General features: G+C 43.0%; 1 protein-coding gene across 6 annotated transcripts in view; it reads right to left on the bottom strand.

The window, feature by feature from the left end:
* Positions 1 to 2,819: 2,819 nt before the first annotated feature.
* PHACTR4 (phosphatase and actin regulator 4) overlaps positions 2,820 to 14,250 on the bottom strand; it is a 123,282-nt gene continuing 111,851 nt past the window's right edge. For all 6 annotated transcript variants that reach the window (XM_043996675.1, XM_043996674.1, XM_043996676.1 and 3 more), the window contains 5 exons: positions 13,828 to 13,883; positions 12,340 to 12,401; positions 9,929 to 10,066; positions 8,729 to 8,805; positions 2,820 to 5,000 (listed from right to left, as the gene is read on the bottom strand). In XM_043996675.1, coding sequence (XP_043852610.1) covers positions 4,985 to 5,000; positions 8,729 to 8,805; positions 9,929 to 10,066; positions 12,340 to 12,401; positions 13,828 to 13,883 — 349 coding nt within the window. In that variant the 3' untranslated portion in view covers positions 2,820 to 4,984. The remainder of the gene's footprint in view (positions 5,001 to 8,728; positions 8,806 to 9,928; positions 10,067 to 12,339; positions 12,402 to 13,827; positions 13,884 to 14,250) is intronic.

Below are 14,250 nucleotides of genomic sequence, written 5' to 3' on the forward strand. Positions count from 1 at the left end.
TTTTTATTGTATTGGCTCTGCTCACCCATGAACAATGAATATTTCTCCCAATTATTTAAATGTGATTTTTTTTGTATAAAAAGTTTTAAGTTCATATAGTTCTAGGGTTTGTCTTGGTAGGTATACTCCCGGGTATTTTAAACTGTCGGCAATTATTTTAAATAAGTCACATATTACTATATCTTTTAGCAGGGTTTTGTTGGTGACATAGTCTTTTGTGTATTCTTGTCACCTCTTCTTAATTTCTTTTGCTTGTTAAATCCCTACCAGTTGTCTTTTATCATGACCATTTTTGCATGAAACATTCCCTTGATAGTTCTAATGATTTTTTTTTTTTTAAAGTGAGGCAATTGGGGTTAAGTGACTTGCCCAGGGTCACACAGCTAGTAAGTATTAAGTGTCTGAAGCCGGATTTGAACTCAGGTACTCCTGAATCCAGGGCCAGTGCTCTATCCACTGCGCCATCTAGCTGCCCCGATAGTTCTAATGATTTTTTAAGAGATCTCATCTTTCCCATTTTGCTATTTTTTATTCCTTTGCATTGCTTAGTTAGGAAAACCTGTTTCTCCTTGAATTCCACATTTACTTGGGTATATCTTTCCATTTCTCCTACCTGGCTTTCTTTCCTCAGCTATCTGTAAAGTCTCATCAGACACCCATCTTGCTTTTGGGTTTTTTGGGGGGAATGTTTTTTATTCTGCCTCTTATTGCAAACCTCTGTACATAGTTCTTTAGGCATTCTGTCTCCTAGATCTAATTCCATACATCTATTCATCACCTCTATTTCATATTCATAAAGGATGTTATTTAGGTCATACCTATATAGTCTGATGGTTTTCCCTACTTTCTTCAATTTAATTCTGAATTTTGCAGTAAGAAGCTCATGATTGGAGCCACAGTCAGCTCCAGGTCTTGTTTTAACTGATTGTATAGAGCTTTTCCACCTTTGACTGCAAAGTATAAATCAATCTGAAGTCTATCTTCACCATCTAATGATGTCCATGTGTGGAGTCAATTTTTGAGTTGATTAAAAAGAGTATTTGCTATGACCAGCAAGTTATCTTGACAAAACTTCGTCTCTGCTCTGCTTCATTCTAAGGCGAAACTTGCCAGTTATTCCAATTCTCTTTTGATTTACTGTGACATTGAGCAGTTTATGTTGGATTCAAATAGATATCTTTAGGTCATTTTTGAGAGTCTACCCCACTACCATTTTTCTTTCTTTTATTGACTACACCCAGCTTACTGTGGTTCATAGATCTTACATTCCAGGTTCCTATGTAATATGGATCTCAACAGCATCAGACTTTCCTTTTGTCGCCAGATGTATCCATAGGTGAGCTTCCTTCTGACTTCATTAGTTACTGGAGTTACTTGTCATTGTCCTTAGCTCTTCCCCAATAGCATACTGGACACCTTCCAACCTAAGGGACTCATCTTCCAGTCATCTTTTATCATTTTATACTATCCACGGTGTTTTCTAGGCAGATGCTGGAGTGGTTTGCCATTTCCTTCTCCAATGGATGACTTTTTGTCTGAACTCTCCACTATGATCTGTCCATTTTGGGTAACTCTGGACAGCATGGCTCAGTTTCATTGAGTTTTGCAAGCCCCACCTTGACAACATGGATATGATTAGGGTTGGGAGGGGCATTAAGACTTATCTGTCCTTTATTTCTTTCCCTCTGAACCTCTCTGCTGGAGGAAGGATGATATAACATAGTAATCTGAGGGTGCTAGGGTTCATTCATTCAATAAATTCATTGGGTGATAAACACATGAAAATAAAAACATTTTGGAAACTACCTAAATAGGAAAAGAAAAGTGATTAGGATGTATAGTAATAGGTTTGGGCAGATTGGGCCTTGCAATCTCCCTCAGATAACAAATTAGCCACTTGTGTTAGGTTAGCAATTTCATAGAAACCTATGTCCTTGGTGAAGTGATGTGAACAAAATGGCTGGAGTACTCCTAAGTGTCATCAGTGATAAATACAATGGTGAATTTTTATAGGGAACAGAAAGGGTTCAAAGATTCAGGGATAGTTTTGACTTGAGGTTTTTATTGGGATAGGACTGGAAGGTTTCCTCTTGTCCAAAACAGCCTTTTAGGAAGGGCAAAATCCTGGAGTCCATGCTAGTTACAGAATAATTTGGGGTGTGGGTCTCTTCCAAGAAGGCCTGGGGCTTATAGTCAACCACTGTAATCAATAATTGTAAATAACTGTAAATTGTAAAATGTAAAATTGTTTGCATATTGTCTCCACTATTAAACTGTAAGTTCCTTGAGGGTAAGGACTGCCTAGCACATAATAAATCTTGACTGACTGGTATGTGTACATGACCTAACTTCCTTGCTAATGGTGTTTTTCACTTTTGTATCGCTAGTACCCTGCACAGAACAGGCAGTCAGTGTGTGTGGAATTCCATTACAGAGATAAAAGGCCTGCCTTTCCAGCATTGGCAGGCCTTTGATAAAAATCACCACACCAGAGTCTCAGTTTCCAAATCTGTAAAATAGAGACAGTACTACTTGCACCCCATTACCCCACCAGTCTGGGGTAAGAGGTACATAATATAGTGTGTATCAAAGCACTCTGCAAAGGAAAGCCCGAGTCACTGCCTTCATATGGCTACACTTCATCTACTCACTGGCCCATGTTTGGACTAATATCACTGTTACATAAAAGGTTAGCTGTATAAATACCTTTGATTTTCCCCTCTGGCAAACGAAGGATTTGGCACAGATTTTGTGTATAAAATAGGAAAATTTGAAAAAATCTATAATATTGTAATAATTAATATTTATTGATAGGAAGACTGATATACAATGTAATTATTTCCTCTACAAAGAGATTTTGTACATCAAAAAAGCATTCTGAAGTCTAAAATAGCAGGTTTTTCTAGGAAGAACTTTACCTCTTCTTTACATTATGTAAATTTTTGATAATTACAAGGAAAGGGAATTCAAAATCCATTTTATAAAAAACCCTGAAAAAGCCTGGGTCCCCCCACCCCCAAGGACAGGACTGAGATGAAAGGCTAATGGGGCTCCCCGGTGGCACACAGAAGGCAGACTGGTAACCCAGGACACCAAACCTGGTACCAGCTTGGCACCTTTGGATTGGAGAGCAAAGGCAGTGAAAGGAAGGGTGCAAATGTCCTCTCGAACCCCAGAGAATGCTGGTGTGGGCTTCATTCAGCTAGAGGGAGGCTCCAACCATGCCCTGAGCTGGCAGAATGACTAGGAAAAGGAAGGTGAGCAGGGACCCATCTGGGCCCACCTGCCTTCAGCTTCACATTCTTCAGCAGCACCATCATTAGCCTTCCCACCATCATCCTAAATCTTACCATGGGACGTGGATACAGCTGTCGCTGCCGTCCCCTACCCCTCAATGAAACACCACCTTTAAAGGTCACTTCTAGCCCTTTGTTGAGACCTGAAATTCAAATATTTCACGGCAGGCTTCACACTGATGTACTGATGTGGAAAGAGAAAAAAGAGAATAGAGCACAGGAGAGGACAAACTAAGGAAACAAAGGGAACTATAAGGGAGAAAAAAGGGAGAAAACCGGCACCAAACAAGCCACAAAACCATTCAGAAGTGGGAGAAAGACCCATTTTTTCTCTTCTTATGGGTATGAAACTGAGGGAAACAAAGGAGGTTAGATGGTTTTTTATCAAAATCTAAGAGCATCTGAGTCACCCATTTTAAGACATAAGTGATGAACAAGAATGAGACCCCTACGTGGAACAGGGTCTAGGCACCAGCTGCATATGCTACATTCTGCTAGAAGAGAAATAAGCTGAGGTTTGAGCTGCAGGGGAGAGGAGAGGAAAGGATCAGCATGTGCATGTTGGAAGAAGGGAGGGGAGGAGAGGAAGAGAGAAGGGTATGAAGGGGAAATGCAGCAGGAGAGGGCCAGCCACTTTGGGGTGAAGCTGCCATGGCGACAAGAGAGGGAAGCAGTGCAAAGTCCCTTCACTGTGATTCGGTGAGCCATAGCCCACTGGGCATGACTGTGCTTCTGGCTGGTGACAGAAGGGACCCCCTGCCCCCAACAGAATCGCTCCAGCTGGGTTCTGCAGGAGAACACAGTTCTTGGTCAGTAGTGATTCAGCCTATCATTTGGTACAATAAAATACAAAAGCCAATCATATACAAGTCACATTTGTGTCAGCTTCCTGCCTACCTGTGGGGTAGCTTTTGTTTCGTTTTTGTATCCAGAAAATATACACACATTTCTCATTTCACCAACTCAGAATCTGGTGTTGCAGCTCAGACTAAACAAACAAAAGCTCACCAGGAAAAACATGTTCCCACCACTTCTTCAAGACTATTTACAATAAAGAATCTGGCTGATGGGTGTCAAAATGGAAAAGTCAATGGATGGTGGACATCCCTTCAGGTCCAACTGTGCGATGAAGAGTATTGCTGTGTTACGAGAGGTATGACAGTGCTTTCTGACTGGCCTTAATTAATGACACGCCCTTGTAGTAGGCCAGAAGACCTTCCCATACGTCCGCTGAGCTGGATGAAGGGCTGTGGCGGAGGAGGGCAGCATGTCTTTTTCCCAGGAGCCTCCACTCTCTATGCCAGGTAGGTTGAGTGACGGGGAATTGGCCATGATGCTGCTGGGCAGGGTATTATACTAATAGTACCAGAGCGCCTTCACACAGGGCAGCAAAATGTACAACCTGAAAATCCTCCTGAGAACTCTGGACTCCCCTTGAAGTGTGAGATGCAGCTCACAGAGGTGGAAAAGCACTGGTACAGAGTGTTCAGTCTGGCCCCAGGGGCCCATCTGATGATTTGTTCCAGTGAAATGCTACATTCAGAGAGATGCCATCCACCTTAGAACTGCGGCGAGTCCATCTGTGGACATGCTGTGAAGAACTAAAGGGTCTTCCATGTATCTAGAGATGGAAGCAGGAAAGCAGCCCTGTTTGGGGGGCCTTTAAGTTTCTCCCCCAGAAGTCAGCATCATGGTCGATGGAAGCTAAAACCAGACAGACAAGAGGGAGGTTATAATAGACATGCACAATCAATATCCTGTTCTTACCACAGCATTGGCAGCAATGCAAAGCAAAGGTACGCATGCTAAGCCAGTGTGGGTTCAACAGGGCCACAGCATCACAGTCTCCCAAAATGCCTCTTCACAGACCTCAAAATTCACCCAGGTCAATTCCGGAGGCCCAACCATGTCAACATTAGCTTCTCCCAGGCTCCTCTCAAGGCAACACTTCCAATGTATGACTAGCTCCAATTCTTCATCCCTTATGTTAGGGTGAAATCTGCCCCATTCATCTTTTTTTTTTTTAATTTTTTTTTCTTTTTTCTTTTTCTTTTTTTTTTTTTGCAGGGCAATGGGGGTTAAGTGACTTGCCCAGGGTCACACAGCTAGTAAGTGTTAAGTGTCTGAGGCTGGATTTGAACTCAGGTACTCCTGAATCCAGGGCCAGCGCTTTAACCACTGCGCCATCTAGCTGCCCCCTGCCCCATTCATCTTAAGTGCTGCCTTCCAGGTGCCAGAAAAAAGAAAGATAGCTTCTTTCCCAAGCCTTTCAAAGAAGTGAAAGTCCCTGCCACTCCTGCCCGCCACCCCTCATCCTTATTGCTTCCTCTCCTCCCCCCTCCTCCTTTCCTCCAGGGTAAATAGCCCAGATTCTTCACCTAGCCCTCCTATAGCAGGATTTCCAGTCTCCTCAGCAGCCTGGTGGCCTATTCCCATTTTAATATAACAGAGGATCCAGAGGTAAATGAAACAACCACCCTTGTTCTAGACTTGTATTATGACAGCGTAAGGTCCCATTAGATTTGGGAGCTGCCTTGTCACAGTTATTGACAGATATGAAAGGTGGGTCCATTAGACCCTAGCTTTATTAAACTCAGGGTCACAACTCCATATAGGGTTGTGTAGGAATGTGGGGGTCACGGAAAATTTGGCAACAGTAAGTGGTTATGTATACCTATTTTATGTACCTAAATACCCAGGGTCATGTACAAATTTCTCAGGCAAAAAAGGGTCGTGAGTGAAAAAAGAAGCCCTGCATTAGATGAAACTCAAATGAACTATTTTCTATAAAAATCTTCTATATCCAAAGTGATTGCTACTATCCAGTGTTAGAGAGCTCACACCATGTTATGCATAATACAACTGAATAAATATTTAATCAGAGTCTAATATATACAATGAACAGTGCTAGGCACAGGGGATAGAAAGATGTCAGAGATTCTAAGGTTGGGATGAAGGAGGAGGAAGTGCCAGAAATGGGGCATTTTAAGGATAGAAGAGATGGAAGGTCATTTACAAGAAACAGCTAAGCAGGTCAGTTTTGAAAAAGTATATAAAAGTAATATTGTGAAGGGTTTTCAATGGCAGGTGCATGGTTGGTTTGTTTTTTTAATGGCAATAGGGATCAGCTAAAGATTTTTTAAAAGGAGGATGATATCATTCTATCTGTGTTCAGTTCTGGAATTCAGTGTGGCAGCTGGGGGAATAAACTAAAGAGAGCAGAGACCAGAAACAGGAAGAATAAGAACTAAAATTGGCTAGGTGAGGGATGAAGGGAATGGATGTGAAGAATGTTGTGGTAGTAGAATCAAAACAAGATTTAGCAACTGATTGGAAACATGGGTTGAGAGAGGGGGATTGTTGTTATTGTTGTTCATCCTTTGTTTTGCAAGAGGTTCATCGGGAGAAGGGAGAGTCAACTATGATGCCAAGATTGTAAAACTAAGTGATCAGAAAAGATGGTGATGACCTTGCTCAAGGGAAGTGTGGGTTGAGATAACTCTTGGGTCAAATATGGGTTCTAATTTGGATGTACTGAGTATCAGATGACTTTAGGAAACTGAGGTTGCAAACTTGCACCCCAAGGGAGAGAGAGTGGAGAGAGAAGAGATGAAGGCATAGGATAAAGCTTTTGGGGACACTTGCACTGAGTAGGCAAGTTAAAAACAGACAGACCAAAAGAGAGGTTACAACGAGCATGCAGAATATTTGACTCTTCTCATAAGGGTAAAGTGGGCAAGCTCTACCATGGGGAGGCAAGCAAAATGAGAACCTGGACTGAAGTCTTATGGAGGCTAAAAGAGGAATGGAGAGCAGTCTTAAATGCTGCTGCAGAGATAAAGTGGGATGAGGACTGAGAGAGCTGACTGACTGTGGCAATTAGGAAAACATTAGTAGCCTTGGAGAAAACAGTTTCAGGAAAGGAAAAGAGTTCAAAGAGAGGCAATGATTAAGCAAGGAAGGCTGCTACAAGGGATGGGAGAAGAAGGGATCAAGAGAAAAAGGTGAAGGATGGTCATGGCAAGGACCTTCCTCTCCTCCTCAGAGCTCGAGTACAGGAGGGGAAAATGGGGGTTCTGAGGTGTTAAGAAAGGTAGGAGAGAACGTGGCCTCTATTTTCTGAGTTAAGTAGGAAGTAAGGTCCTTTGCTTGGGGGCTGACTTAAAGGGAAGTAGGTGTCACAGGATACTTGAAAAGACAGGAAATACCCAGGTGACATCACTAGTAAGTGAATTCAGTCAGGAGAGAGATGGTGGGTATCTGGCAAGGTGCACAATGGGGCATTAAAGGGTAGCTGATTAGGGCAGGGCCGAAGAGAACATCAATAATAATAAAACAACAGGATCTTGGGGTGAGAGAACAGAATTTCGGGGTTCCTTCCAACTCATAGAACAACATTCAGGTGAAGGTGAGAGCAAGGGTGTGACTGTTCCTATGTGTGGCTGAGGGGAACTGAAGATGGAGGTCATGAGAGTTTAAGAGGCAAGGCCCAGGGTGTTGAGGAGTGGGATGATACAAATATTGAATTCCCCAGGTTATGAATGAGGTGGAGAGGAAGACTATGAGCCAGGTACATGAAGAATTGAAGCTGACATGGAGTTTGGGAGACAACAGCAATAAGGATTTGGAGCAGGTAACAGAAATGGATGGAGTGATGCAGGTAAGGAGGCAAGCTGGATGAGGAGGAAGGAGCAGACTTGCTTCCACCTGGCCAGGTGCACTGGGACACAGGAGAACAGCAACAGCCCTTAGCAGATAGCTGGGAAGCTGGATGTGAGAGAGCATTTGCATTTATGAGAAGAAGGCCCAACTGTGCTGCAAAGATCATAGCGTAACAAGATTAGGTTATGGAAGGGACCTCAGACATTACTGAGATCAACTCCCTCACTGTGTTGGTTAGCAATGAAGAAACTGAGCTCTAGAGAGGGAAGGTACAATTTAGCTAGGACAGCCAGACCTCTAATACTGAGGTTTTCTAGACTCATGGAGTTTGTCCTGTCATTACAGGGAAATCTCAGGATGCAACAAGATTGAACTGGTCTGGTCCTCCATGTGGTAAGTCCCCTGTGCCCCTCTGCATGGAGGGCAGGGCCGTGGGCTCAAGGGCCTCTATTTAAAGAGGGAGCTCAGCATAGATTTCCTCCCCATATGTACTGGAACTTCTCCATCATTCTCTGGCCTGGTCCTCGCCTTTCCAAAGCTTCCTTTGGTGACGGGTTGAAGCCTCTTAGATTGTAAGCTCCTTAAAGGCAGGACCTATCTTTTTCTTATTTGCATTTGTACCCCACTGATTAGCACAGTGCCAGACACCCAACAGTTTCCAAATATTTACCAAATGACCATCATTTGGGGGTTTGGGGATTCCAGGAATTTTGAATTATCAACCTTGCTGACTTGTTTTGTGTGGTTTAAAGGGATTCTTTATCTCTTACCGTGTAAAATGTTTGCTGTCTTCATGAACTTCCATCTCTGAACTTTTAAATTCATTGAGTTCCTTTCGAATGGCAGCCTGCAGAGAAGACATAAAGAGGCCATTAGCTACAATCAGTCTTGGCCAGAGTCACAGAAACCCTTCTGTCAGGGAAATGGAGAAAAAGAGCTATGCACATTTACAATTTAGTGGGCTGACAAACAAATTTGACTGATTTTTCCAAAGACTTTTCATGTTTAATTCTACAACCATTTATTAAACAAAGTGTGGGGTAGTGGGTAGAGTACTGGACTTGGAGTCAGAAACTAAATCTCACTTCAGACATTGGCTGTGTGACCTTAGGTAAGTCAATTAATCTCTCTGGGCCTCAGTTTCCTCATCTGTAAAATAGGGATAATAACTAAACCTACTTCACCAGATTGAGAAACAAATGAGAAAGTATCTGTCAATACCATGTAACTAATCCGTTGTTAAGGCACTGTGTTAGGTTTTGGCTATAAAGAGATAAAAGTCAATGCAATTCCTGCCCTTAAGGAGGCTGGACTCTGAGATGTGATATCATGTGGTAGATACACATAAGTATAACTGGGCAAAGAAGAGACCCAGACAAAGTGCTCAAGGAAAATCTGAGGGCAGAGGGAGAGAAGATGCTTTTCCTAGGGGTAACCAGGATTGTTTCATGGAGGTGATGGCACACGGGCTGATCCTGGAAAAGTAGGATTTTATATCTTATGATGGAACCAAAATAGACATGTCATGGGATTTAGGAATTGAAAAACATGGCCACTGACTTATCTATATTCTAGCCCCTAATTTTACAAAAGATAAAATATAAGACCTTGCCCAAGATCACAGGGCAAGTTAACCTCCAAATCAAAGTCCTGAACAGCATCTTTGGTTCTACTGACAATTCTTACTTTCAGTCAGTACATTTGTTGTTCTTTGGTCATTTCAGTGGTGTCTGACTCTTCACAACCCTATTTGTGTTTTCTTTTGGCAAAGATACTGGAGTGCTTTGCCATTTCCTTCTCCAGCTCATTTTATATATTAGGAAGCAAACAGGGTGCCCAGAGTCACACATCTAAGTGCCTAAGGCCATATTTGAACTTAGGAAGATGAGTCTCCCTGACTGCAGGCTGGGTACTCTATCCACTGTGCCACTGAGCTGCCTCAAATAAAGGAAAAGAAGTGTTCCAGGCACCTTGTCAGCAGGCGTTAACTTCGTCCAGGGCTTGTCAGCTCGCCGATCGTAGTCCTGAGCATCAGTTACCTCGACATACTCGTTAAATCTCAGGATTTTCCTGGCTAAGAGTTCAGCAACTGTAGGTCTTTGACTAAGCTGAAAGAAGAAAAGAAGGCATTAGCTCCACTATAGCACTAGTGATTAGCTACCAACTACGGACTGATTAAAAGCTGATGATGTATTTGTGCATTTCAAGTGACTACAATTATATAGGCACCTATATGGAGATATTGGACCGGCCAGAAATAGGCAACTATGTCTTCTGTGTTTATAAACAAAGAGTTCCTTTTAAACAAAAGCTGATCCTGAATGTGAACGTCGTGACTAATGGCTGAGAAGGCCTCTAATACAGCACAACTGGGTTTTCTGCTCTATGCCAGGCCACCAAGTGAGGCGTTCACATTCTTTCTTCTTCATCTGTTTCACAATGGCCTGGGCCAATGGAAAGAAGAGAAGACTCTGACTTTCTCCTCTGCTTCCTGGAGTGCTGACCAGGAATCTGCTATCATCAGCTGAGCCCCTTCCCAGCCTCGAGAATGTGCAGTCACAGCCAGAGCACACTGTCTCCCAAATACCTCCTGCTGTCTTCCTCTCTCGTTGTTTGCTTAAGACACAGAGCGGACAGCTGCTGGGCATAGAAGATGCCCCAGGAGGAAGCTTTAGTCTTCCCTCTAAATTTTCATAAATAATAGAAATGGTATGGGAAGGAAGTTCCTAGGTCATCCAGTACGAACTGTATCTACACAGGATTCTGCTCTACCACAAAACCAATGTGGGGTACCTCAGCTTTCCACTGACGGTGGGCAACGACCTCAGGAAGTATTATTCTACTACTCCTTTTTTGGCTTGTTCTAACTTTAAAAATACCTCTTCTATTCACTGACAATCTGCCTCTCTCTAATGTAGAAGGAACCATGGAGGATATTGACCCCAAGCCCTTGATTTTGCAGATGAAGAAGCTGGGGCACAGAGCACTTAGGTGCCTAGTCAAGGTCCTACACAAAGCAGGTATCCAAGGGAGGTTTTGCACCCAGGTCTTCCTGACTGTTTCTCCAAGACCATGCTGCCTCTCTTGACCCACGATTCCTGGAGTCAAGAAAAACAAATCTAAGCCTACTTACATGTGACAACCCTTCAAACAGTCAAGCATGGCCACGAGGCAGGCCTAGGTCTTCCCTTCATATCACAGATCTTCATAGGGTGTTGCTTTAAGTTACTGCAACATTTTGATCAACATCCTTGGCCACCCAGCTAGTTTATCAAAACTCTCCCTGAAAGGGGAGCCCAGAAGTGGGCCTGCTGCCCCTTCACATGTCCTCCCATGGTAGAAGCAGGAGACCACCACCTGCCTTGCTTAGGTGCCCTCAGTGAGAATGAGCCTTTGGGGCTGCTATGCCCATTCCCTGTGGGCTTGCTGAGAACATGGGACACTGAAACTCTGTTTTCACACAAATTACTGTCTAGCTAAATTTAAATAAATCATGTTCTATTGAGGTTTTCTGTATTCACATCACATTCCCTTCTGATAAAGCACCTCTCCCACTTCTCTACCCAATGATCCTTCTTCTGCAACCAAGATTTAAAGCAACCCCCCAAAAAAATCCAGTTCAACAAAACAAATAATTTCTAACTTTTTCATCCTAAAAATATAACTATTATTTTTAGAGCACAATCATTTCCCAAGACACTTCCCTTCTGCCTTGAGTTTTCCTTGTAACGCAGAAAAGCAACTAATCAGAACCTATCGACATAGCACCCAAGCCTGGCAACACAATGAAAGAGCCAACAAGCATGGGGAAGAGGGGGGAGGAAGCTTCATGATATGGAGTCCAGGGCCAAGCTGTCCAGTTTGGACCTGTGCTGTTGATGTGTTGAACCCAATTGTAAAATGTTATGGAGTTTTCTCAAAGTTTTCACCTTAGATTTGAACAACTGTTTTGAGATTGTCAGGATAATGTTGGATACTAATTCGATTGTTCAGTGTGTTAGGTACCACTCCTGACTCTGTCATCTGAGAAGTTGATAAGCATATCTAGCATTGTGCCTTCAGTTAAGATATTACAGACTTGATTATACACTATGTTGTAGTACTTTCTGATTCTGTTTAGTCATGTCATCTCATTTGTAATTCAAAGGGCAGGGATATTGTTATATTTTAATAAATTCTGATCGATGAAGATATGCTATTAGATAATGAACTGATGTCACACACAAAAATTGAAAACAAAAAAGAGGGGGAAAAAGAGCAAAACAAGAGATGAAAATGTTGGTATTGTGAGTTCAATGAATTTCCTCCCAAAGACAGCCTCCAAAATCTAAGGAAGAATTGCTAGCAGCTCTGTCCTCATCAGAAAGACAAATTGCTGTACCTTTCTGGTGAGTCGACGTTTGATCTCTCGTTTTTCTGCCTGCCGGTCAGCTTCATTTTTGGCTGCAATTAGAGAATGGGAAAAAAATTTCATTATTTTAAAAAAACTCAACTTGCAGAAAACACTGATCCCCAGTTATCATATTCAGCACGTTACATCTGGCACCAATAATCCACATACAGTAAACCTCCACTCAAGGAGTCTGGGGCTCAGAAGTTAGGCTGCATAGTTGAAGGACTTTAACATTTACCAAGTAACTGAATGTGGTTTCAGATCACAATAAGAGTAGCTTGGACCTTCTTAAACCCAAATAACACCTATGTACTACAGTAGAAATAACTCTCAACTAGGAGTTCTAAAAATCTGCCTATGGGTAGGAAGGTGGCTGTGTATAAGTCATTGGATTTTTCTTATAACTCCATTTTCTCATCTTTAGAACAGGACTAATAAAAATCAGCTGCAAAGTCCTATTTCACAAAGTCTCCCTTCACAAGACCTCTCCTATGCTGCCCCCGCCTTGCCTCTGACATGTTCACTGCTATAGAACAGGCCCATATCATCTCCCACCTGGACTAATGCTGTAGCCTGCTGGTTGGTCTCCCTGCCCCAATTCTCTGTCCACCCCACTTGGTAGGCAGACTGATCTTCCTAAAGGAGAAGACAGACTCTAGCATACTGCCCCCACCCTCTCAAATGCCATCAACTCTGGAGGCTCCCTATCACCTCCAAGATCAAACAGAAAATCCCTCTTTAGGATTCTGAGATCCTCCATAAACTGGTCCCTTTGAGCTTTCTGGTCTCCTCACTCCTTTAGCCCCCCAGTCACCATGCTTCAGGAACACTGACTTCATTGCTATATATGCCTCAAACCAAACCCAACACCACCAAGCTCTGGGCATTTTCAAGGGCTTTCTACCAGGCCTCCTCATTTCTTCCTCCTAACTTCTCTGGATTTCTTCAAGTATCAGTTAAATCCAACCTTCTGCAAGGAGCCTCTCTGGACGCCCCTGAATTCTAGTGTTTTCCTCACTCTTATTTTATTTTATGGTGAGGCAACTGGGGTTAAGTGACTTGCCCAGGGTCACACAGCTAGTAAGTGTCAAGTGTCTGAGGCCAAATTTGAACTCAGGTCCTCCTGAATCCAGGGCCAGCGCTTTACCATTGCGCCACCCAGCTGCCCCACCTCCCCCCAGCTAGTCCTAATGTTACACTATTTCACAGATGAAAAACTGAAGGCTTACATACAGAGTTTCAGGCACTTTGCTGTGGTCCTACTCCAGGTCCCCTGGCATGTCCAATTTCATAGGGGGAACAATTCTTGATAGGAATATTTCCCAAAGTGGGAAGTACTCTCACTCTGAACCCCCTGCCTCCAAGACCCATCCTTAGTTTTGCTTTTGTTTAATGATACTCAAAAGGCAGAAATAAAGCAAAGCAAAACAAATCCATCCCAAGCATAGCTTCATTCTAGTGACAGATGTTACTCACGCTGGAGAATGTTCCTTTGTTCCAGTTCTTCTGCTGTTGGTCTCTGACTCAGCCGCCTAAAAGGAGAGCAGAAGGCATTAAGATTGTGCCCCAATTGTGCCCCTTTGGTTACCAGTGTATCACAGGGTCAGCAACATTATTTTTTCTACCACTTATAGCACAAGAGTGCTGGAGTCAGGGGGAAAGCAGCACATTCCATCTACAAATATGGGATGGTCAGGTCAGCCATGAACTTCTTGCATAAAGACACCTCATATACACTTTATAACAGTTTTCACTGAAGTTTTTCAGCTGCCATTCCCAATAAGGCCTTTTAATGCTAGAAGGACGTAGATATGAACACCAAGGCTCAGGGAACAGCAGGGCCAGGAAGGATATGGCCTACAAGATTTCTAGGGGGTGACCACCTTCTTGCTAAAGCTA

The sequence above is a fragment of the Dromiciops gliroides genome, chromosome 3 (genome assembly GCF_019393635.1).
Source record: "Dromiciops gliroides isolate mDroGli1 chromosome 3, mDroGli1.pri, whole genome shotgun sequence".
Taxonomy (NCBI): Eukaryota; Metazoa; Chordata; class Mammalia; order Microbiotheria; family Microbiotheriidae; genus Dromiciops; species Dromiciops gliroides.